The sequence below is a fragment of the Paralichthys olivaceus genome, chromosome 10 (genome assembly GCF_024713975.1).
Source record: "Paralichthys olivaceus isolate ysfri-2021 chromosome 10, ASM2471397v2, whole genome shotgun sequence".
In the NCBI taxonomy this organism is placed as follows: domain Eukaryota; kingdom Metazoa; phylum Chordata; class Actinopteri; order Pleuronectiformes; family Paralichthyidae; genus Paralichthys; species Paralichthys olivaceus.
Genome location: NC_091102.1, coordinates 16,160,928 through 16,186,824, shown reverse-complemented (window position 1 = coordinate 16,186,824; position 25,897 = coordinate 16,160,928). Strand labels below are relative to the sequence as shown.

Genomic DNA, 25,897 nt, shown 5'->3' with positions numbered 1-25,897 from the left:
AAAGATCGGCCCACGACTTTGCCACAGATCAGATGGCCATGACACAAGCATTTGAATTCAACCATCTCCTAAATAAAAGTGACAGTCTTAAATAAATGAATTAGATGAGAACAAAAGATTTAAGCACTGTTTACCCCACAACCTGCAAGCATCCTGGGAATATCAGACTGGGAATCTGCCTGCAGGGCGAGATGAATCTTATCAGATGCTCATCTATTCCAGAGCCGGAGCCTGTATCAGTAATTACAATTTATCAGGACTCGAGAGTCAAGGAGCCGATGAAGATCACAGCACTCGTAAAATGATTCCGCCAAGTCTGAACTATAAAGGTGTGCAACAAAGAGAAGAGAGCGTAGGCACCATTTTATTTTCACATTGTTTCACAATTTATTTGCATTTTTGTCCAGCTCTCCATGTACACATAATAGTAACACAAATAGCATGGTACTGTAAACAATGGATGATCATACTTTCAGATTTTCTGGGACACAACCCAACAAACTTCTTTTCATCAGGTCAGAGGCTGTTCATACTTTCATAATGTGAATGTGACCAAATAACCTTTTAAGTAGTTGGCCCTGTTATGCAAAAATGTAAAACATCTCACATTAGGTTGTACATTGACCTCATATGAACCGTGTCCCTTCATTGGCCGAATATTAGAAACACCGCTTAAAAGAAACTACTGAAAACTGTTTGGCAACTGGTAAAACAGAATCTTTGCAAGGCCACTTGGAGCACTCTCTGCCAAAATGAATCAAGCATGCCTACATACAATCAGCTGTTGACGTACAGTTGTTACAGCATGTAACAGCCATATTTGCACAACCATTAAGATTATAGATTATGTCTGGTAAAATACATTCAGTGGGAGGTCGGATGACACGAGACCAAAGCTCAAGTTTGTGGAGGCAAAAAGAGAAACAGCGTAAAACTCTGGTCAGAGTCAAAAGCACCAAGTATTAGGAATTTAATTCTCCACTGGCTGTTATGACTGACGCTCAGGAGGATCTGCGTCCAAATGATCCAAGGAGTAAGAATTTCCGATCCACAAAGATGATTGAAAAATGTTACGGTGATGCCTTACTGGAAATCTGAAAAGGTAATTTAAAAAAAGAAACCCTTGGCCTAAATAAAATAACACATTTTTATGCATGAGCCAGAGAAATAGAAATTGTTAACAATTTAACTGTGCTCGAAAATATTTGGTATTTGCTGTCTTTGTTGGAGCCCTATCTTCGTGGTGCAAAAAAAAAACTGTCAAAAACTATCCTGCATCCTAGTGCTCTGCCAGCCTAATTTGTATTTATTTGTATAATCAATTAAATAAATGTTGTAAAAAGAATCAAGACATCCTTGTTAAAGACATTGAGTATAATGAAAACTGTGATCCAGTGGATAATCATCCTGTCTACTCATGTATGTGTTATTTGGTGAATCGGAGCTGTTTTGTTTTGCCTTTAATGAGAGTGTGTATGAGGTATGATCATCCTCATGCTGGTATTTGATAACTTGCATTAAAAGAATCGGTCAGCGTTACTGTCTGGTGATCCCCGCAGCAGTCGTTGCACAATTTCTGACATCGTTCTTTAATTTTAGTCCTCGGTGGCCGAGTGTCTTTATGAGCATCAGGGAGGAGAATTTACTGCATCGTTGAATCGTTTAACTCAAGGCAAGCCTGCTTTTGGTTTCCACATATACACAACATATGGCATCATCAACAAAACACAATCTGACAGCAACAACTTGCATTACAATTTAAACACTAGAAAAAGTCATCTGAAAGGAAAAAAAGGGAATCAGCACTAACATAGTGCATAAAGTGTCTTGTTTATTCTCAGAGATTGAAAAAAAGGCTGTTTGTTTACCCAAAAGGCTTGTGACATTTTCTTTTACAAAGATCCAGCACTAATGAGACAAATTCAAATGTCAATGCTCCATTGTCCTTTTTAATGTCATGAGTGACGACCGCCTCGAGATGTTTCGTCTCCCTTAGAACACACATACGAGACAAATAACCAGGAGGCCCCTCCTACCTCCAGGGTCGACACCTGCGGATCCACTTTGTCTTTGCTTTTCAGGAGTCCTTGTGTTTTTGTGGGTTGCAAACTGTGCTTCAACTATGTGTTCATGTTGCAAGCAATTAAGAAAAGAAACTACAGGTCCTTTTATTTCCAATGTCCAGAGACGTCCCTGTGACCTCGATCAGCTTTGGTTCCTCCTCTTCATGGAGGAAAGATGGCCGCCGCAGAAGCTCTGAGCTAAGTCGCAGATCACACGAGAGCTTCGTCCATTTGCTCTATTTTTGCAATACAGTTAATAATACAGCGAAAAAGTCTCCCAGCTCAAACAGCTCAGTAATAGGTGTTATGTGACGGACGTGCCTGCTTAACAATCCAAACGTAGTCAGGAGTCCGTCAGAGGCTGAGCGTGTCATTGTGAGGTATAGCAGCAGCCTGGTTACATATCCATGTCACCATCATAGGCCAGGGTCAACGGCTTCTGCGGTGGAGGAGACGTCTTAGTGGTTTTGGATGGCTTACTGGAAACAAAAAACACAGACAAGAAAGAAACACTGACAGTGAATCAGAATTATCTGCAGAGACACAACTACTTGATTTTGACCTGGTGTGGTGCTGTGGTGTCCCGGTCCTGGTGATACACGCACTTGACCAATTGTGTCAATGTAAGCTGTCAATCATAATGTTCCACCCCCTTTATATAGCATCAAATAACTAATTAAAGCCAAACTTAGCACTTGAACAAGCAGCATGATAAGAACTACCTCAAATGAAAGAAACCATTGGAAAACAATTATCTAGCATGACATTTTAGTAGCCCATGTGCTAACATGGAAGAAGTCAGGGTGTATGAACTATAGTGTGGCCAGCCACAAAGATTCAGACTCACTTTTGGGCAGTGGTCATGTTGTCTATCTGTATAGTTTATGCTAAGACAGTGCTCTCCCCAAAATTCCTTGAAAAAAAGGTTTTAATCCATAGACTTCAGAGAAACCAACACAGCAACACCTGACTAAGACACTTTATGTTGGTTTATTACTTTAATTTTTCACCAGTCTATGAATCACACATACAGATTTTTTCTCTAATCATTAGGAATTTGCTTTGTTTCTCTGCTCCTCAGTGCTCAGCTGGCTCTAATCTACAATGTGACACCTAAAATTGAGCATAGAGAAAAAGTAAAGAGTAACATAATACACACATACCAGACCAGGAATGTTAAGGTAATGATGAAGAGTATCATGATGAATCCAAGGGCAGTCACAGCATAAACCCACAGCTTTACTCTTCCATCTGTGCAAATCAAAAAACAGAATTAATACAACTGTGTGAATATTCCTACTCGTAAACCCTTTACTTGAACAGCTGGGGAAACTACTGCAGAGCCTGACAAGCTGGAGCAGGTTGTGACTCAATTCAGAAGTTAACATGGCGACAATATGCAGTTAAAATAAATGGAGTCTCTGGCTGTTCATTTTCTTGAGAACTGCTCATCCAAACAAAAAAACCCTTCACTGTCAACACTGCGGTTCCTTGGATCCTCAGCAACTCAGACAACACTGTTGAAAAAGTTCAGATGAGCAGTTGATGAGAAAAATCAAACAGAAAGACAGAGATTCCTCGATATAGTTTTATGGCTTATAATGATAAGTCCAGCAGTGAAAACACTGAACAAAGTCCACCCCCGGCCTCGTGTTCCTGGAGGCTGCAAAGGGGAGGTTCAAAGGCAGGGGCGACGCTGGTTGAGCCGCGGAGACGATTTCCATTTCAGTACCTGGGCCAACGGGTCGTAAAGTCCACTCGTTGAAGAGGTCGCGAGCTTGAGACGGCCCCGGTTTTAATCTTCCCGAGTTGGTCTTCACATCAGCTTTCTTGTTGTTGTCCACCCCCGGCGTTCTAGTGCAGTAGTCCAAGAAACCGTGCGTGGTCATCACTTCAGTGTAACCCCGCTCACACCCGCACACTCCGCTCTGCGAGAAGAAGACCATCATTTATAGCCGACACAAGACAAGTGTAATTGTTGCTTTCCTGCTGACAAAACAGTCTGTGTAGTCACGTATAGGGACTAGTCTTGATTCATCTGAGTGCTGGTATTAAACTGTTGGTGGATCATACTTGCCAGATTAAGAGATTGATGAGTGGGTTACACATTTGATTCATCTAAGGCATTTAATCTCCATAAAAACGTCTGAAATTCAATGAAATAAAATCACTTTTAAGTGCAGTAACATGAAGGGTACTCTAAGGGGCAGTAAAAGTTCAATCTTAGATTATTTCTTATTTTCATTGCAGCCTGTGTGCAGACCCCCCCCCACCTCCCCCAAACCCTCTAGGTGTAGTCAGTAACTGACACAGCGCCCACATCATTGAAATTAATGTGATTTCCCTTTAATGGCCTGTTTTTGAAAATTAAAAATGTCATCTGTCAAAATCCATATCACTCCCTGTTTACAAAGTGGCAGCAGCAGGAAAAAGCAAGAACTAGGAAGATCACAGCTGCCTCATCAAAGGACGGCGAGCTCACCGGTGTGCAGTGCGAGAAGGGCTTTGTGCACAGAGGATGGCAGTGTCTGACCGTGGTGGGCCTCTTCTGCGGGAAACAACCCCCTGGAGAGGAAAAACAACAGGTTCTTTAATTTCTGTGCCTTTGCCCATTGATCAGTAAATGAATGTACTGCCACACCTGATTAATGGCCCCGGCTGCCTATCAGGGTCCCTGATCAATCTGTGAACATTTTAATTCAAACATGGAAAATTGCATGTCAAAATATCAAAGAGTAATGCCTTGGGCTCTTGCCTTCGTCTGCAGAGGGAGGTTATTCCTCCTGGTCTCATATTTGTCAGAAACACTTCCTTACGGCGATAAGATCACGTTCACCCGCTATTTACGGCACATCACACTCGCCTAAAGCTTCTTGTTCCCACAGAACTATTACCTTTGTTCGCTTTCTCCACGCCTGCTTTACTTCCCACAAATACAAATGCATGATTATATTTATATGGATTGAATGCCTCCCAGCTCAGAGTCTGCCTTATTGATTACTTATGTTAAGAGACAGAGGAGAAATCAATAGTGACTGCGCTAAAGAATGGACAGCTCAAATAAGGTGGTAAATTGAACTGGAACACTATACTCAAATGATTCTTTGTTTATTAGTGTGTGTGCATATTTGTGTGTAAGAGATAGAAAACACATACAAGTATGTTCACACTGCATGGCCTGTTGCACAATTCTGAATCAGATTTATTTCAAGGGGGTAAAGTGAGTAATTGTATCTATTGCAGGGCATTATTCAAAAAGAGTTTAATATTATTTAAAGTGAAATTTCTATTTTGTATCCTTCACAGTCACTTTTCAATTATCTCTTAATTTATTCTCAAACCACCTGCTTCAAGCATCTCTGCAAACAATGACCTGCGTGACAGCTTTCTTTCACTCTGATGAATGAAGGAAGATTCACTTTCTGTTATTGGCAACACTTTCAAATCCACATTTTTTCCTGAGCAATCAAATTATCAGACATTGTAGCACACATCCATGTGATCTGGGCTGAATTGAAAAATGAGACGCCGTGGAGGTTTTTCTGCTGTTCACACAGTTTCAGTTCAGTGCGGGGGAACAAAGGCAGAACTGGGACACGTTCAGTTGCAGTCTGGATCAAGTCAGATATACATAGATATTCATATTTATATAAGGATGTCACTCTGTGTGTGTGTGCTCTCTGCATGACCCGTCTTAGAGGGGCCCAGGGACGCTGCTGCGACGGCTCACCTGTGACATTGACGCCGTCTGAGCGCTGACACCACACCACTCGCTCGTTGTTGCTCCATCCCCCCGTCCTCCACTGGTAACTGTGGCATTTTCCCTCTGCAGCGGTGGCACAAAGAGGCAGAGGTGAGGCTCATTAGCAGTTTGTGTCGGGCGTTCGGTGCCTTCCTCACACTCCCATGGACATTAACCACCGCTTCCTCTGCTGCCCCGCTACTTCATCTCATACTAAGATGTATTATGTTTGTAGTGTAAGGGAAAAGAGCACCTCTCCACTGAGGCCATGTGCGATGTGACAAAGGCATCTCTGGAGGAAATGAGGTGGTAAAAAAATTGGATAGCTCTCATATTTCTTCTTTTAAAAAGAAGGCTATTATTTTCCTGGGGGGGAACACCTCAAGAAAGGACTTGTGAAATGTAGAATTTAGTTCAAAATTACACATTTAATGTCTGACAGTTACCATTTTCTCGCAAGTTGTAAAAGCTTCTATCTAATAAGGGAAAAGAGAGTTGGTTCTGTTGAGGTATTCAGGTACATCAGTCGTGAAGTACGAGATTATTTATTTAAAGGTTCAGTGTGTAGAATTTAGTGACATCTAGTGGTGAAGTTGCATGTTGCAGCTGAATACCCCTCACCTCACCCTCCTCTTCCAAACATAACAGAAAACCAGCTTTGGTTGTCATAAAAACTCAAAAGGTGTTTAGTTTGTCCAGTCTGGTCTACTGTAAACATGGCGGCCTCCCTCGGAAAAAAAAAACAACCTCTCCAAATCAGCTTTAAAATTCGTCTGTGAGATATAAACCTGTCCAACTTTTCAAATTGCTCCTACTTGAAGTGGCACTCTCGTGAATTTTTGCATTCGGGAACACATTTTTCAGATTATTCGGACACCTCTTGAATGCACATTAAGTAACAGTCATTATGCGCTGGAAGTTAATTTAATACCACATTGACAATTCATAACTCTACAGGGCAAATGTTTTGTGAAGCAATGAAACTAAGGTTGAATGTTTGGGAAGAAAAAACAGCTCTGTACGTGTAGAGTAGAAAGGGCAGTTCACACCAACAGGAAAACCTCCTCTCAGTGGTGAAGTATAGGGTGTAGGGAGCATCATGTTTTGGTGCTGCCTCTGAAAGTTGGACAGCTTGAAAATCAGTAGGAGTCGGTTGATGCTGCAGGACAATGACCCAAACATGGAAGTGAATCTACCTTAGAAAGACTTAAAACAAAAGAAAATCCACCTTTAGTGGAGTGGCCCGGTCAGAGCATAGACCTTAAACCAATAGAGACGCTGTGGAGTGACCTCAAGAGAGCTGTTCACTGAAGACGTCCGGAGATTATGTCTGAGCTGAAGTGGTTCTGTAGCGAGTTCAACATTCCTCTTGAACATCGTGCAGGTCTCATCTGCAGAAACTCCTGTTTGAGGTTAGTGTTCCCAGAGGAGGTTTACCTACTTCCTATCCAAGGAGTCAATCCACCATGCAGAGAATGTTTGAAGGCTGTGTTCAATAAGAACACGAGGTACTATAATGTTCTGTATGCTATTAGCAGAAGCACATCATATTTGTCTATGCCTGTGACTTAGATGACAATCAGATCGTATCTCATGATACTTTATCCATAAACCTTTCATCTTATTTGCCATTTTCCAAGCACCATTTCTACTGAAGTTATAAAACTACCTCTCACTGCGGAGTTGGCCATTTAGAAGGCACTACAGACAGGTACAGACAGGTTAACGCTCAGCAAAACCCAAAAGAAGCCTTCTGTCTGCGATGTCTATTATGGCAGTGAGTGTTCTGTGTTGTTTAAAAAGACACACTCTCATATATTTCCAAGGTAACGGTGCCTTGATACTGGTCGACCTCCACCTTCCGATAAATACTAGAGTGTAGTTTCGAGGACAGCAGGATTAAATAGAGCTTTTTTCCATGGCCTGCATGAGCAGATCTAAAGTGTAATTATAACATTCATCAACGGTGCGATTTCAATTTCATTGATCAGTCAGAGACTTTTTGTTCTTAAATTCCATCATTCAAAATCACTGCACATGCAGCATGACTATAGTACAGGGAGAAACAAAGCTCCACGAAGGCTTTGACCTCCAAGACACTTGATATTCACATAATGCTGAGCTAGTCCTCTTTTTTTGGTCCATATACATAGAGAATGAAGATCAGCTTTACACACTGTTGTAGTTCTCGCTGACCTCCAGTGGTTTGGGTCCTCACCCAACCGCAGTGCTCATTAAACCTGCATGATTTCTTTTTTCTTATTCTATCGTTTTTTTGTCAGCTTACAGGCTGTTAACAAAACACTAAGATATTATCACGTATAGCAAACAAGCTGTTTATTAACATATGCAGCAGTAACGGAGCGACATTAGCATTCATTTGGTGTCATGTTTTCTGGCCACATGATGAATGTTAGTTCATTAGTCACTCTCCTTTTTTTCGCTCCATCTTTGGACTCCACTGCTTCCTGAGGGAAATATCTGGCTCTTTAGCGGCTAAATGCTCCACTATGTTCAGCAGATATGGGCTAACTTTGTCTTTCTGCTATTTGAGGTTTTTTTCCCTCCGGCTGGAAACAAAACTTTGAACGCAGCAAGAGTGAAAAAGAAGAGTTAAGTTACAATACAGTGAGCTAAAATATGCTTTAAAGTTCTGTAGAGCATTCTGTGTTAATTAATCTCTAAAGACAGATTGTGAACATGATCTGTATGTGAGGGACAAATATTGGGGATCCTTCTGGTTTCAGTTTCTATTCTGACCAATCATGTTTTTGCTGGTGATTGCCCACATGCAGGTAAACAGTCCCTGTGTAGAGCAAAAGAAGAGGAACACAGTGACTGAAATGCATTGATCTGCTTCTGAATTTATCTGCTAATATTAGCCTAGATGTCTTTTGGACATAAAACCCCTACAATAAGTAAAATTGTTTGTGTTTTGTGTGAAAAAATGTTTGACTTGTGAGTTAAAAGAAACTAGTCGGACTATAAACGTTGTAAAATGAGTCTTGGCCCGGATATCTGTTGTCTACACAGGAAGTTCCAAAATATTGAACAGACAATAGCTGATGATCTGTGAGATTGGGTTATTAACATCATGAGCAATCATTTGTATATATATATGATGCATCATTGATGTAAAAACATGGATTATCTTTGTCTGCGTTAAATAGGTTAAAGCTTGAAGTGGTTTCCTCATTACCTTTGCAGGGCTGCGTCTCAAAGACTTGATGCGGGCAGCTGCCCTGATTCTCCGTGACCTGGATGATCACAGCTCTGGAGCGGGCTTGGCGACCGGTGGTCTCAAAGCTCCGCCCCTCCAGGCAGGTCAGCTGGCAGGAGCTCCACGAGGACCACTCCGTCAAATGGCAGTCTCCTGTAAAAAGAGCAGAGATCGGCACGACTTAGTCAAGAGCACAGAGACTTTCTTTTTGATATACTCAAGCGAGGTTTACATTCAAGCTTGCCAACACTGTTTCAGGGATCATTTTATTGGCTCCCCCGCCAGCTCCTGGAACATTTAAAAGAGATCGAATACAACTTCAGCACACGTCTGCGGCTGATAATGTACCAAATGCAAAAACAAATTACTCAGACAGCCCAGTGGGTATTCAGAAGTAATAGGCCAACCAGAGTTATAAATTATACAATACAAGTTGGGATGCAGAGCCCAACTGTAAAAATCAACACACAATACTGAAATGTGTCTCAGGGGAGAAAGAAAAAATCATTTGGTGAGGGAAATGTTTATAGCAGATAAATGCTGCTTCATCTCCTCAGTCAGTCTACAAACAAACACGTAAACACTACTTGCTTCCTTGAAGGTCAAACATTAATAACCACTATATATAATCTCTGACTGGGTCATGTTGTAGTGATAATATCACCTGCTGCCACAGCTCCTCAGCCAGAACAACCCTCTGATTCTCTGCCCTGAACGTCAATTAGCAGCCGTCTGTGGACTCACGCATCTCATTATGTTTCATCTTCACACGGATCCACTTTATCCACTTCCCTCACACTGTGGAGACACGCTGTGGCGAAAGCTGCAGTGTACCACAAGCACGCACGCACGCACACACACACACACACAGCATCGCATGCGTGTTGACAACCCCTCCCCTAGACCCCTGCTACACTACCAACAGACGCAGGAGCGCACAACACAAACACACACACTTGTACACGTCTGCTCTGGCCATCAAACAGTCCTGATCCTGAGCCAAGGCTCGCAGCAAAGTGAGTGATGAATCAAGGCGAGGATCATAGGAGAGCGAGAGACAGATGAGCAGAAGCGAGCGCTGCAAGATGGTGTCTCTGTACAGCGAACACTAACAACAGCCTCACACGGCCAGAGCCAAAAGAAGAGGAGATCTGAGGAGTCTTCTTTGTTACCATGTCGTAAAACTCATATATGTATTCTACAACCACAACAAAGCCCCATTATGGTTTTTCAAGGTGGAGAGTTTGACAGTGACAAGTGAAGCAGGCTGTCAACTGGTCAGCAGTTCCCGCACTTACAGCAAACTCTATATTCACACTGTGGCCTAAAAAAAGGGATGAAAAGAAAAACACTAGTTGGCATCATGGGATGTCAGTCATCTATGATCTCCTGGTATGTTGTTGCTATGGTGACGGTATGATGATTTAATATTTCAGTGTGCACATATACAATTAAAGAAAACACATTATATGCCGATCATTTCCAAACCAAAGTGATCAATTAATGCTTGAGCTTTCTTGATTCCAAAATTTCCCTTAGATTAAAAATGGAAGAGCTCTGAATTTGGCACCAAATTCTTCACTGTCTACTTCCTCATGAGCGGAAAACACCAGAAACTACTTAAGAGTAAATCATTTTCATAGTAGCACCGACTTTTCACATTCCAGCCGTCTCCATTGCTCAGATACAGCACAGCACACACAGGCACTGCCAGGTTGAACCAATATTTTTATTTCTTATTTTTATTTTTATTTTTTTTTCAGCTGAGTTACAGCTACGGGCAGCGCTCTGCCAACACTGGTGCTCTTTGATCATTATCCCATCTCAAAAAACAGACTGCGTGTGGTTTGATGTGTACTACAAACTGGCACCAGTGGATGCAGAAACACTGTTCAAAATTGCAAGAAAAACAAGTTGATCTGAACCTGCTCATGACGCATTTCATTTCTCCAGTCACGAGCGCAGCTGTACAGTACATCAGCATGTGCATCGTATAGATTTTAAAATAGGAAGCTGCTTCGAATTCCACTCTAGTTTTGTAATATAGGTCATACCACTTCAACATTAAATATCATTAGGAATCGTGTTTAAGAATACGTCAGTACTTTCACATTCAGCTCAAAACACATCATTTAATCTGCAGAGGCCAGGATGTGTTTGTGATTGGCTCTTTAATAAACCACATATTTGGTTGCCAATGGAGGAGGGAGTACAGAGAAATATTTTACTTCAGTGGCAGTACAAATACATAGACAAAAATGTGAAAAAGGAAAAGAAAAGAAGCATCGCGTTACTTTATACAGGACACAGAGTCATGTGTTCAGCTATCATAAGCCGTCAGCTACTGATTATTATGGTTTATCGGTGCTCCTCAGACGCTCACCAATCACAGCCCATTCTCTCAAAGTGGTCCTTTTAAATATGACCTCTTTCTCACTGATCCCTGCTCAGCTACACTGCTACTCATGCTCTGCTGCCGGCAGCTTGCCTCCACCACCCTAGCCTTGACCTTCCAAACATGATTGTGGTAAATGGTATTCATCTTGAACAAATGTATCTTGCCTGCTACGCCCACTGGGGGGTTCTGCCGGTGTTCACTGTTTTATCTTAGCATGCTGCTTGGCTAATCCAGGGAACATCCAAAGAATGGAGCCATATTTGTTCCTGACTGAACAACCTTAACTTTTCTACTTGAGTAAAATTAAGTACTTGCTTTTAAATATACTTATTTTGTATTAAAAGTAAATATCCTTATTTTTAAGATAATGCATTGATTGTCCCTTTAGTTTAACACCAGAGAGCTTTGTTTGTGTGATTTGTTTGTGTGTAGGCTGAAATAAGGTTGTATTAAACTGCGATGAGGTCAATGATATCAGTGTCATAATGATGACAGAGGGATAACCCTGTTTTTACATAGCTTCACTCATGCTGTCGGATACCGGCTGTTGACGCTCTTACCGAAATGTGTTGCCATCATCTTCTAACATCTCCGATCAAAATTAGATCATCATTGTGATGCAAGATGCGAAAGTAGGGCAGACGCAGGCAACATTATATTTGTCATCTGTCTTTTTTAAACATTCACTCACTGTTACCGCTGTGATGTACGTATATATAAATATATATTGAGTTTTCCCCATAAAGGAATCCTCCACGGTAGCTGTTAATTGAGTTTCTGTGATATGCAGATTGATAACTTCCTGCAGTGTGATCAGTGAATTGTTCCAGGATGATTTTTCATGATTTGTTTATTCCTGGGTTGTTATGTAATGTAGTGCGAAAACAAATCAATGGTGATGGCAAGTGATCAACAGTGAAATCTGTCTCTGTTTTAAGCCACTGAGGAAAGACTTTAGGATGATATTAAAAATGAAAACCTTTTATTAACAGTGAGTATTTTCTTTTCCTGGTTGTTACTGGACGTATACCACCGGATAAAAGGGTCATTGTTTAATCGATGACTTTGATCGATTTTGCAGAAAGTATTAACGCCTTTGAAAATGTCAACCAGTTGGACAATGCAGAAAATGTGTGTCTGGTTTGTGTTCAACTGATATATGTTGATTAATAAGTCAAAATAGGCCAAACAAGTGTTGGTATTATGAATTCAAAATGACTACAGTAATGTGTTATTTATGTAACTGAGTAATTTTGCTCAATTTAAGCCAATTGCACTGTTATACTCTACTGTATACAATCTTTCATGCAATTCAATCAATAATAACAACCCTGCATATACTCGCTCTGGTTGTCAATACAGTTGATTAGCAGAGGTATTTGAGTGCAGTTTTACCTGGGCAGGGAACAAAGCAGGGCTGCTCCATCTCCTGCTGAATCTGACGCCTCACTCTGTCTCCACAAAGCTCCACGTCCACTGGCTGAGGAGGCGACTCAGGCCAGTCGCCCCAGTGGACGCCACATGACAGGTTCCTCCTGCGCAGCCCCTCACCGCACTCTGCACCCTGCACAAACGCACACACAACCTCATTGAGATTCATCTACAATATATTCTAGAGGAAAGAAGAAATTTATTAACATTGTATCCTCATTTTTTCAGCTAAGATAGTATTGAGAGGTTCCCTGTGAAGAGGTTGACCAAGGTCCTTACAGTTCACGCCTAATGTCACCTATGTCACATTTGTGCATTAAATACTCCCCACTGAAAATACATAAGTGATCGAAAATGAAATCTAATGTAAAAAATAAAAAGGGTTAATATAAGGCCTACTAATTTTACCCTAGAAAATTAAATGAAAGTTTCTTTAATTGTGTTTAGAGAACTACTTCCCCTTCCAGCTGCTGTCCCTCATCAGTAGAAAGTGCTGCAGCCCCCTCTAGTCCAGTCTCCTTGGTAAGATGCCATGACACAGTATGTGGCACAGATATAATACTTGCATTTGTTTTAAAAAGCACAAACTGCACTTGACATGGTTATTAGACCTCCTGCATACACATATGAGCTTTTGTTTTTTGCAAGATTGCACCACAGGATATCAATCATCAATGGAGCTATTTGGAGCTGGTGGTCAGATACTCCACAGGGCACCCGGCAGTGCAGTGCAATGTCTTTATAAGCTGCACATATTTAAAGAAGTGTGATGCAAAGAAAATGAATAATGGAAAACAATTAAACAAAATTGCTGAGAGTACAGAAAAAACAGAAGCTAAAAAGACAATGGGAATACTTGATGACATTGCATGAAGGTGGAAAGTCATACCTCTACAGTGCATTGGGACCAGTCACTCAGCAGCCATATATAGCAAGGCTTTATAGGACAGGGTTTGGATTGGGTGAGCTGGTTGGGACAGGGACGCCCCTCCTCGTGAGCCTCCTGCAGAATTCTTCGCGTGCGCACAGTCAGAGCTGCAGAACATCAAGAACAAGAAACCTGAAGAATATACCAGAGGAGACTCGAGTACAATCTCTATTCTCTTTAAGCTTCCATATGAAAACTGACATTTTGAAACAGGAGAAAACTGTGAATAAAGGCCCAAAACACTGCAGGATCCATCCAGTGAACTACGTGTGCGTCAGAGCGAGAGAAATCGATGCATGACTGCGAAAAAATATAAGATCTCTGTGAAATAACTGTGAAAAAAAAGTGTGTTTGAAATGAACGACAATCATTTATTTACAAGGAAAAAGAGGCCGATTTAGCCTGTGAAAAACTGTATTTCCCTCAGGACAAAGATGAATTAGTGCAACAACACATTACATCTGTGTCACCATGCCACTTTATGTTCAGATCTAACAGTTTCCTTCACAAGTGCTTTGTTCAAGTGAGCCATTAATAATGTGTGACAGGAGGTTGTTTGGTAAATGGCAACAGTAAAAAAAAAAAAAAAGATGTGGCCAGATAGCATAGTGGGTAGCGTCTGGATTCTGTGAGCCTCAGAGAAAGCGTTGAGCAAAGACAGAGTTTTGTGTATGTGTGTGTGTGTGTGTGTATGTGTGTGTGTGTGTGATGCGCCGGGGGAAATGCTGAACTCCGCAGGCCCCAGACAGACACAGCGAGAGGACGTCCAGCTCTGCCATCCCAACAATCAAAACATTAACGCCCCCCCTGGCATCCTGACAAAACAAGATCCTTGCATCGTCTGATACAGATGCGACACAAATCCCTCATCAGGGCTGACAGATGTGTTTCGTGACGTGTGAGAACGAGCCGAGAAAGTGGCAGAGACAGTTGCGTTGACATTGACGCAGCTTTGACAGACACACAGAGTATGAAGTTGAAATCCCCACATAAAAAGCCTAGTGTAAATGTGAGCTTCCTGGCATGAGGGGTTAACTGTGAAGAAACAGACAGCAAACAACAAATTAAAATTGATGAACTTAAGAAGGCACTGTTGAGTCTCTCTAATTAACAGAATAACAAGCTTTCCCCCTCTGGGAGTTTGGCTTTGGGAGGCTGGAGAAACAATGTATGCAATCAAGTTAACTTCATTAACTTTTTGTATATTGCATGAGGGTTACATCCTGACTTTTCAAAGTGATGTCAGGGCATGCCACAGGTTGGTGATGACTAATTGCATTGTGGAATTTCATAGGAATATATATATTTTATTTAGGATCACTGAATCATTTACGATGTCTGCAAAGGTGAGATGTGTGAAATTTAGCTTAGGTGAAGCTGCCATTCATAAAATGTAACCTCATAATGCAAATTCTCCCGTTAATTGCAAGAAGCAGCTTCATATAGAATGCAAATTAAGTAAGAATATAAACATTATAGGAGAAAAGAGAATCAGCAGCACACTGTTTCACTGAATAATAAGGCTTTGGATTACACATGCTCCTAAATATTTTAATGCATTTAAATGTATTCATGCACAATTCAACTTGGTGAAAGCCTGTGCTGGCGGAATAATGAGGATCCCTGTTTGGTCGACCGTGTGTGCGTCCGTCAGGATTGTGTTTTCCCTTTGGTTTAAAGAGTGTTTGCTCATGATGTTTACCTTGGCTACCGCAGGTGTGTGAGCATTCCGCCCACGGCGACCAATCGGAGAGCATGCAGCTGACAGGACAGTCAACCACGCACCTTTCTGACAGCCTCCACTTGTTGGTCAGGCCGAGCTGAAAACAAGAGCAGAACTGTGAGGAGGTTCAAGCTAATTATTTTCAGCAACAAAAGAGAGGTAGCGCCCACATTTCCATACTTCAAATACACAGCGGTTCATGTCAGGAAAGAGGAGACGAGGAGGTAATTAAGCAACTTTAGCATTAACATTGCTTTCAAATGGTAGTGAGCTATAATTGTACATAGTTTTTATAGTTTTCATTGGAGGCAGTCACATTACACAGAGGTGACTAATCTTAGCCTTCATCCAAATAAAGCTTGTCTCATTCCCTCTGATAGGATTCTGGAAATATGAGAAGTTAATTCAAGTCTCACAGTAAAGACCCAGGATATCAATTAAAGCATTTTATCAGTGAAACATTTACATTTTGTGGAATGTCACAGTTGCCCCATAAGATTTTATTGTTGCCACTGCCGCCATGTTGCAGCTGCAAGTGGAAACAATGTACTGGTCCAATTCCAAAAAGTCCCATTCATTTACACACCCACATTTATAAACATAGGGCCTGGGTTGAACCAATACCAGAATCCCCCTTTAACAGCAGGTTGTAGAACAAGACTCATCTCCACTGCTGCAGTGAGAAACACTGCAGCTCCTACCATTACTGATATTACAATTACATAAAGCACCACCATTTGTTTGGCTTGGTGGCAAACTGATTAATTTAACATATCCTTTTACAAATTGGTGAAGTTGGCTTTGAAAAATGAGCCAATGGGAAAAGAGGCACTAGGGCACTGTAGCATTAATCAATAATTTATATTTCAAAATACTCCTCATACAATTCAATTTTTTAGAACAATATTCAAATGTTCCTGTTTGGGATCTCTCTGCAATTTGGTGCAGATCACTTCTCAGTCACTTGCTGTTGCCTTATGGTGAAGATGAAGTAATATGTGGTGTATCAAAAGAATAAACTCCAGTCCAGTTCATGTAAGTGTTGTGTTATTTGTTTAAGATGTCGGTCATAGTTAAAACCTTTGTACTGTACTCTTTGCTGCACCATGTGTGCTATTACCTCATTATCAAATGCATTTCTGAAGTTGTATTGAAGGAGTTATAGCACCGAGTTTTCGAGAACGATGATATATTACAAGAATAAAGGTGTAATTTGATGAGAATTATATCATGAGGATAAAGAAAATGAAAACTTTAGGAAATAAGCAGCACAGAAAATCTGTGTTCACTGGAGTTCTACTCCATCTGGATCCTTCTTGACCAATCTCATTGTTTCATGATAAACTACAAAAACTCTTTCAAATGCACAAAACTTACAGTCAAACATTTCCTCCTGCACAAAAGAGGCAAATTCCTCCACGTCTGTGAGGTTCTTTCTTTAAAATGAACAGTTTATTTTAAAAGTGGTATTTATGGTACTTATGATAATGTGATGCTAAAGAGCCAGAAGTGCTTTGTTATTGGTAAATTCTAGACTAAAGTATAATTTAACAAGATAAATCAAAAAGACGAAGGAGATGATATTCGACCCCAGAGAGGTGAGTCCATGACCCAGTGATAATCTGTGACAAAGTGATTGAGCAGGTGAGCACTTTTAAATGTTTGGGCGTAAAGCTGGACTGTAATCTTAGTGCCTATGTAGACGTTCTGTGTGGGAAGCTAGTTTAAAGGCTGCACTTCCTACGCAGACTTAAACTCTTCGGTGTGAGCACCGACATCATGTCTATATAATTTATGCTGCTGTGCTTGAAAGCATAATTAGATATGGACTGGCAGCATGGTTCGGCACTCTCACAATCCAGCTAAAATCAAAAATTGAGAGCATGGTAAAAACGGCTATGAAGCTGATGGGACAAAAGAACTATCCCTCCCTCCCTTCAGACCGTTAATGAAGGTTCTGTTGTCAGACTGGCACACAGGATCCTTAATGACCCGTCACACATTCTGTTCTGAAGTCGACTGGTTACCATCAGGCAGACGTTACAGAGCCTATAAGTGTAAAACCATACACCTCAAGCTCTCATTCATCCCAACGTCTATCTCACTGCTCAATGAGGAGACGTGTTGATTCGGTATCTTATGTATCTCAACAACGATTGCACTTTGTCTGGCACATTTTTAAGTTTTATTGCCAGTTTTTCATTTTGCTTATCTTGTTATATCCTTTTACTGTTTTTATCATTTTAAGTGTTTTTATGGCAGGTGCAATATTCATCTGACTTTTATTCTGCATTATTATTCTAGGTCTTGCATGATATATCCTTGTGTAATGATTTTTGTATTTGTTTTTTGTAGTTGTTTGTTGTCCAATGTACTCTTCTACAGCCCAATACAAATTTCCCTATGAGACAATTAAATATATTTGACATTTGATTGATTTGAAGATGCATCAAATCCCTTGTTTTAATGCAAATTACAGGCTGATCTGTAAAAGTTTAACATAAAATGTAATGTTAAACACAATGACGACAAAATGATTACCTGCTGGCACTTCTGTAGTTCTACAATCTTGCCATCGCTGCGAACACAGTCCAGGATACGCAACCGAGACCCCTGACCACACATGGCGTTTTCACTCAGCTGGCATGTACTCCATTCTGTAGTTCACACACACACAGAAATATAAGCGTACATTAGTCTGACCGTCACCAGGTTGTAATCCAAGTCAAATCCAGTCTGTTCATCGTGAACACTAAAATCTGCTACACCTGAACAGCTAAACTAACACATATTTATTCTGGGAATCTTTTCTCAGGCTTGCAGAAAGCAGACAAACCTGATCAGACACTCAGGTCTCACATTCACTCACATAGGGGGGAACTACATTCCCCCTGGATGTAAACAACAGTCTCTGAGCCTCTTGCGGTTCAGGGCGGCCGTGCAGATCGTCCTACCTGACACTTGGTACTGGAAGGTGAAGCAGGTACTGTTGAGGATGCAGGGCTCTGACTGGAGCAGCTCTGGACAGACAGAGCTTTCTGAAGCTGGTGGGCGGAGGACCTGTCTGCTCCTGTTCCTCGCTGTCCCTTGGTCACACTGCTGTACAACCATGACAGCACAGAAAAAATTTAGTTTGAGAGCTGAGGGAGATGCAGGGACAAGGAGTCCGGCAGCAGGCCAAAGAATTTAAGCTTTATAAATTTACACTTATGACTTACCAACTAATATATTCAGATTGAACTGTCATTGCTTCATTTAACAGTCAGTTAAAGTAAGAGCAATTTGAGCATATTATCAAACCTTATGCAATAACACATTTTTATCAGTTTTATTAGATTTTATCGAATATAGTTTAAGTCAGATTCAGACCCTGAAATAATGATTGATATATAAAACACAGTGATTATCTTTTTCATTAGAAAATTGAGCAGAGGATTTTGCTTTCAAAGCCACCACAACAAACAACCTTTTACGATGCCGTGCAATAGATCCATTCAGTATCCAAACAATAACCTACAGTCGCACAGCATTACTCCGACACCTCTTTTCAAAGAATCCATTCTCCGTTCCTGTACACGGAGAAGCTTTTTGAAGCGATTCAAGGACAAACTCCAGGAAAACGCATTTTAAAGCAATGAAAGTAAATGACGGCTACGTGAGTCTGTGAAAAAAAAAAGGCAAATATTCAGAATAATGTTGGAGAGAAATTAGGAGGCAATGAGTCTGTGTATTTCACAGTTTAACATATGTGTGTTGCAACAAATTAGCAAATATGACTTTTGGTGGACAGCAACAGGAAAGTGCAGCAGCTTATTCTAGTACAAAGCAGCTCCACTCTTTGTTTAAGATGACTAATTAATGGTTTCTGACAAACAGATTTTATAAAGAAAAGATTTCAAATGATTCACTATAGCAGCAAAATTCAATTAAAATAAAATAGAGAATATCCCCTTAATGAAATGTTTTGGAAACCTCATAATGACTCCCATGATGATTCAGAGGAATATATATTAAATTATTAGATGTATAAACGCCAGTGTGTTGTTGATAACAGTCAAAACAAAGAAAGTATATTTATGTATATTTTTTGTATAATATGCAGCTTAAAAATGCTTAATTATAGAAACAAATTAATACAAAGTGTGAATTAAGTTTTTATTTTTCTCCTTTTTCTCAACTGAACAATCAACACACCTTAACAACAAGAATCCCTTGGTCAAAATGAGACAATTCTCTATGATTCATCACTTTTAGTCCTGGGCCTGGATATAGGAACGTCTGGGTCTAGTGTCTTCTGCACATTAAAACCAAACTGTGCACAGAACTTAGTAGCCTCTATCTTACACCTGGCACAGACTGACAGAGTAGTTATTTTCCTGTCTACTGCCAATTATGTTTATAAAGCAAATGCACTTGTGCACATCTGATTGCCCATGGGTGTGTTGGTCTTAAAATGAGGTGTGTTCAGATTCATTGTGAATGCATAGAAATCTTAAAGCAGTGGAAAGCGATTGGACTTTTGATCAAAGACAAAACCTGGTCTGAAGACAATGGGGCAAAATGTCACTGTTTTGTAAAGGATTACCATAATGTGCCTAAATGGATGGGTGCACAACACAAGTTTGCATGTTACACACATAGATGGTTGGTTTTCTCTGCAGGGAAGTGTTCTCTCTTTTAAAGCGAATGAGCAATGCCACCGTGATTGGTTTATTGTGTTACGCCAAAAACAGATCCATGATTAAAACCCATCTGAACCCTTTGTCTGATGAAGAGACTTTTTTTTTGCTTTTAAACAAGAAAAAGCTCATATGGACTCGTCCTTAATGCATTTGCTCCTTTTGCTTTAGACCTTGCGCTTATATAATTAGAAACTAACCCATTATGCCTTCCCTGAGCAAAATCTTTCTAATATAACATTTGTGAGGATGGAATTAAAACTTCAAGCTGCAATTGCCGTTCTTTCACAATCCTTTTCTTTTCTAAAAATATATTTCAATGATATTAAAGCACTGTGACCTTCAACTATATGACTTTTAATATCCCCTTGAGACCTCTTTAATTACATCTTGTAATTTGTCAAAAGACCGATGCCAAGTGTATTGGTTATTAAAAAAATCAGTGACTGAAAATCTTTGGCTGTATTAAAAATACCTTGTTATTACTCATTATGTCTCTTACTCTCTTAAAATATGGCTGAATTTTTAATTGGTGTTCACTGTGGCGAATAAAACTTATTTACTTGATGACCCTCAGTTGTCATTAGTTGAAAAAATGAGTTTAATATAACGTAGATCTGTATTAAGAGAAGATTCTAGGTCCAATGTAGACTTGATGCATCGAGGAGACCAGAAGGTGCAACAATATACAAACACTGACAGAGTAACATGAGCAATTGTCACCCCCAAGTCTGAAAATGTCTCCCCCAGCATCCCCATATATCTTCCTCTGCTTGCGTCACCCATTCTAACAGCACAGACATCAATGAATGGCGAGAATTGCTGTCACTCTCTATGTTCCATGCAGGTGTTTGCATCCTATTGGGTAGTTAAGTCTAAATACGCATTCCTAAACCACATTGTGTCCTTAAGTCTTGCCACTGGCGAAATACACAATATAGTTGAGGTTGGTCAGAGCTGAAGTTGGTGTCTCTCTGTCTGGGGCATCTGAGTTAGATATGAATGTCTCTGAGCGTAGACACGACAATGTATTGTTGGTTGGTCCTTAATCTATATCCTGACCTTGGGTACAGCGAAGAGAGAGAAGGGAGTATCTGTGTAATGAGCCAGGCATTTTTCTCTTAATGGTGTGCAGATATAATGTAATATACACTATATATACATAATCCAGTATATAGTGGTATATACAGTAATGTGTGAGGATATTCAAAAATTCCTCAACACAATGTACAGGTGAACTGTCAAAAACCAAAAAGTTTGAGGTACAGCGCAAAGATCTGAGTATTACACTTAAAAGGAGGGAGCAGATAATGTCAAGCTTGCTAATTTCTTTCTTAAAAATTCAGACAGTCTCAAGGTACATCTCAGCCCGGTGTCAGGGACAGGATGGGGACTCCAGGCACAAAACATAATGATTCTGATCGAATGGATTCACTTTCTTAAAGGTTTCTCATACATAATATTCAAGTTATCTAAAGATGTAAATGTAACAAAATCCTTGAACTATATACAGAAGCTCCACATCACATTTTGAACTGAATCTTCATCAGCATGTGTGTGATTCTTCTTCTCAGAGCAATGTATTTACACTTTGGTATTTACAGGCTCAAAAATGTATAATGCAAATTCACTGACACAGAGCTGTATAAACCTGCTCTTATATTCTCCAATCTGAAACCTTGGAAAGAACTAGGACACTTAAAAAGAATTCAACATGTGATATAAATTGTATTTTCATCTGAAAGACTAAATAATGAAAAGCACCAGAAGGCTGATACATACCAGACATTTTTCTTATATTGTAATAATGCTATTTCATAATGATGCCAATGCCATTGTGATGTAATTCCAACAATATGGTAACAAATTATTAATTGATCTAATTGAACCTTAGATCAAGTCAATAATCTTGGAGGGTTGTGAAATGATTTCCATAAATCAAAAATAGTTTAAAACGAAATAGAGATATAAAGTACGTTGTTCAATATAAGATAAAACCAAGCAATTCAAAAACCAGTGGCAGCATATTCATTTATATCACCAACAAACATTATATCAAACGAGCTCAAATCAATATCCTCTGTAATTATGGAGTCTTATGTCTCTGTCACCATTATTTTGGGATCGAGCATGAAAACTTTAAGGACCCCTGGTATTTATAGTGCTACAGGATGCAGAAATCTGTTCAAAATGTCTCATCATTTGACATCACATGATGGAGGGCAAAAAGTGTCTGATCAATAGAAGCTTTAGATTGTCTCCCTATATCCCTACAGAGATATCTTGAAAACTGTGAGCTTCAAAAGTAACAAACACACACACACACACACACACACACACACACTATAAACTGGTGCTCAGGGTAATTAGTAGGCACGTAATATGGAAAAACCTGAATTTACTGTACCATCGACTATTACATGGCACAGTTGAAAGCAGATAAAATTGAGCGTGACAATAATTAAGGGAGAAATTATTAGATCTCTAAGAGTGCAACATAGCAAATACCTACCAGGGGACAGAGACAGCGTGATGAGAAAGTGCATATTGCTCAAGTAACACTGCAGGGGAATGGAAATCATGAAGACAGGGGCGAGGGATGTGTGTGAATATGGAAGAACTGTCAGCTCAGTCTCTCAGGGACAAAAATAGAATGATTATACTGATGAAGGTGTTTGTGTTGAGCTGCATTTGCCCCTGTGCCACTGATACATCAGGACATGAACCTCAATCACTGTCACCTCCTAACAAGGGACCTGTGTGAGCCTCACGAACAACACTGCCTCCACAAAATCAAGCTTCAACAAAACACTTCATGTGTTGTAGCTCATTGCACCTTTATTTTTTTTCTCAACAATCGTTCAGCTTCACACACTCACACATTTGTATTCCGGTGTGGAATGAGCAGGCTCGGTTGTGATAAATCAAAATAACAATGAAACCAACTAAGTTCAGAACAAATCCGTGAATGAAATCTGTTCATTTGTAATTTGCAAGACAAGTTACAAGTTCAAAGGGTTAAAAAAGGAGTCTCACACACACACACACACACACACACACTTCTTAGAGACTTTGCAAGTGTTGTTCTTCATCTTAAACTAAAAATGCAGATTGGCATAAAAACTGCAGAATACAAACAAGGTGCAAACAAGAATGCCACAAAACAGTGACAAAATAGCAGAGTAGCTCTTTAGACAAATTGGATGGACTGGTGGACTCAATTTTACCCAATTTTCTTTCCTTTATGAATTCAGCACACACAAAATGCAAATCTTCTTCAGTAAAAACACATCTTAGAGGGGACAATTCATTTAGCCCATGCAGAGGGAGTCTTGGCCTCTGTCTTTGAAATGTTAATTCTCATCATAACCATCAACAACCAAAATCTGCCACAAGCTGTTCTATAAAGAAATTCTGGTGCAGATCTGAAAAAATGAATAGATCCAGGTATTTTGATTATTTCTCTGCAGCGCTTCACACAAAAATATTTCAATCTATGGCAATAGCACGGGATGCATGTGCACACTCATGACAATCACAGATTCTGAGTAGGTACACAGACTTCTTGCATGAGAGAGAGAACTGCATTGCATGCCACTTGCTGTCTGCATGGACGGTAACAACTTTATAGATTATACAGCAGGCAAGCATGCTGCAAATAGTGCTGCACAAAGCTATGCAATGCAGCTATGGAGTAAATCGCAAGTAAGGAATCGATTATATGGTTCACATAAGAGCTTGGCGTAGGAACATGCTCTCTTGTTTTTTAGTAGGTTTACGCAAAAACTACAATTTCCATGACTTTTGTGGTGGTGTAGGTCATGACTTTAGTTGATCTACTAAAAGTAGTACAATTAATTAATTAAATAGTTAAATTTGGAAGTGTAAGAGAAAAACAAAAGAAATCCCTGTTATTCTAAACCAGTATAATCACATTCAGTTACACTGCTGCAAAGAATTTCCCAAAGCATATAGATGTGTTGAATGTTGTTTTTAGCTGTGCTGGTCCAGGTTGCTATTGGTTCTCACTTTATTGTGGTTGCCTTCAGAATATAAGATGCAATCTTGAGGCCACATAAAGTTGATGCTCACAAATGTCCTTAAAATGGTTTCCATAAAAATGATGGAATGGGCGATAAAGAATAGCGTTGATTTACGCTGAAGCAGAACATTACCATGGTCTAATTTCAGGGGAAGTGAACTCATGGTGTGTGTGTGGGAGCAGAGCACACAGCATGATGACCACTCTTGATTCTTTGAGATTTACGTCTGCTGCGGTGAGTCATAAAGCTCAACACAATCCTCCATAATTGCATTGTTATTGGCAATTTTTGTGTGACATAACAGAAAGAACAGCATTGCCCATCACAGCACTACGAATGTATGTGTTAGGGATTTCATGAAAACTGAAACTTTGGTACCAAGTCGATGCCTAAATTTAAAAAGTGCTTAGGGTTTGCTTTGTTTGTTTGGTTTGCTCTGCAGTTCATAAGACACATATTTAAACAGAGGGATAGAGATGAGCAGCTATACACGTTCGCTCCTTCGGACGGGAGACAGGTTCTTCCTGTTGATTTTGATGCAACGTGGTGTTTTAACTTTGACGTTGCAGAAGAAGCGAAAATTGGGTATCGAGATTCGTGGAAATTTCATGGTATTGGTATTGTGACACCCCTAGTATGTGCAAAGAGTAGGGATCCATTATGGCGGTATTACCCAGGATGCTGCACTTCATCACTGTTCCACCTTTGCACAACACAATTCCTTTGATCTTATCACCTACACACACTTGCACAACATCCTCATTCTGGCTGAATACAGGAATGGCCCAGGGCTACACAACTATCTGCAATTACAGTGGACCAGCATATTTCAACCTGAAACACCACTGTTTCTTCTAACGCTATCCATTTGAGGATTCTTTTTTTTTTTTCCTTCCAGAGTGTTAGGAATTCATACATGTACTTTTCTGTCTCAAACGAGTGTCTCAGAAAATAGCGTTTCCGTCAGTCAGAAGTCAGCAGTGTGGAGGACGAGATGCTTGTCTGGGTGGAAGATGGAGAAGGTGTCAGGAATGATTCAGTGAGTGGGCTCGCTGTGGTTTGGTTGTGTAAATTTTTTTTTATTTGCAAAGGTTGTGAGAAGGACAATAGTTAAATCAAGTGAGAACAATTTAAAACCATTTTGGATTTGACAGCTCCTCTTAGCAGTGACTGCAAATCAGCTTTAACCATGAGTGGTTATCGTAAAAGACATAGAAGGTAGAAGGTGGATGGGTAGATATAGAAACTGACATCTTTATCTGTAACATCTTACAAACACATGAGTTTCTCTAATATGTACAATCCAAAATTCAGCTGATGCAGCTGTAACATCAATTCGACAGAACAAATTAGAACAGCACCATCTTCAATGTACCACACGTGCTGAAGTGATTTATGGTACATTTATCTCTTGAGTGGAAACTTCTATAACCATTTTGTGCGGCTGTTACACTTTAATTGGCCTCTGAGTTAATAGCCTTAAACATTATAACATCACCAACTGTATTAGATGGCTGATTTTAACTGGTGTTGAGAGGGCTGCACACCAAATGACTGAATGAAACAAAAAAAGAGTCTGTGGAGAAAACTCATTAAGTAATCTGTGTCTCATCGCCCAAAATACAGCTTCCCCTGATTCCAATGTTCCAGTCCAGTGAACTGTTGTGTCT

The 25,897-nt window shown here is 40.1% G+C and overlaps 1 protein-coding gene across 1 annotated transcript in view; it reads right to left on the bottom strand.

Moving 5' to 3' along the window:
- Window positions 1-362: 362 nt before the first annotated feature.
- thsd7ba (thrombospondin, type I, domain containing 7Ba) overlaps window positions 363-25,897 on the bottom strand; it is a 183,610-nt gene continuing 158,075 nt past the window's right edge. Inside the window, exons 19-29 of the mRNA XM_069533160.1 lie at window positions 18,460-18,604; window positions 18,047-18,162; window positions 15,485-15,602; window positions 13,744-13,889; window positions 12,819-12,987; window positions 9,005-9,178; window positions 5,794-5,889; window positions 4,546-4,628; window positions 3,796-3,991; window positions 3,227-3,314; window positions 363-2,542 (exon numbers count right to left, since the gene is read on the bottom strand). Coding sequence (XP_069389261.1) covers window positions 2,461-2,542; window positions 3,227-3,314; window positions 3,796-3,991; window positions 4,546-4,628; window positions 5,794-5,889; window positions 9,005-9,178; window positions 12,819-12,987; window positions 13,744-13,889; window positions 15,485-15,602; window positions 18,047-18,162; window positions 18,460-18,604 — 1,413 coding nt within the window. The 3' untranslated portion in view covers window positions 363-2,460. The remainder of the gene's footprint in view (window positions 2,543-3,226; window positions 3,315-3,795; window positions 3,992-4,545; window positions 4,629-5,793; window positions 5,890-9,004; window positions 9,179-12,818; window positions 12,988-13,743; window positions 13,890-15,484; window positions 15,603-18,046; window positions 18,163-18,459; window positions 18,605-25,897) is intronic.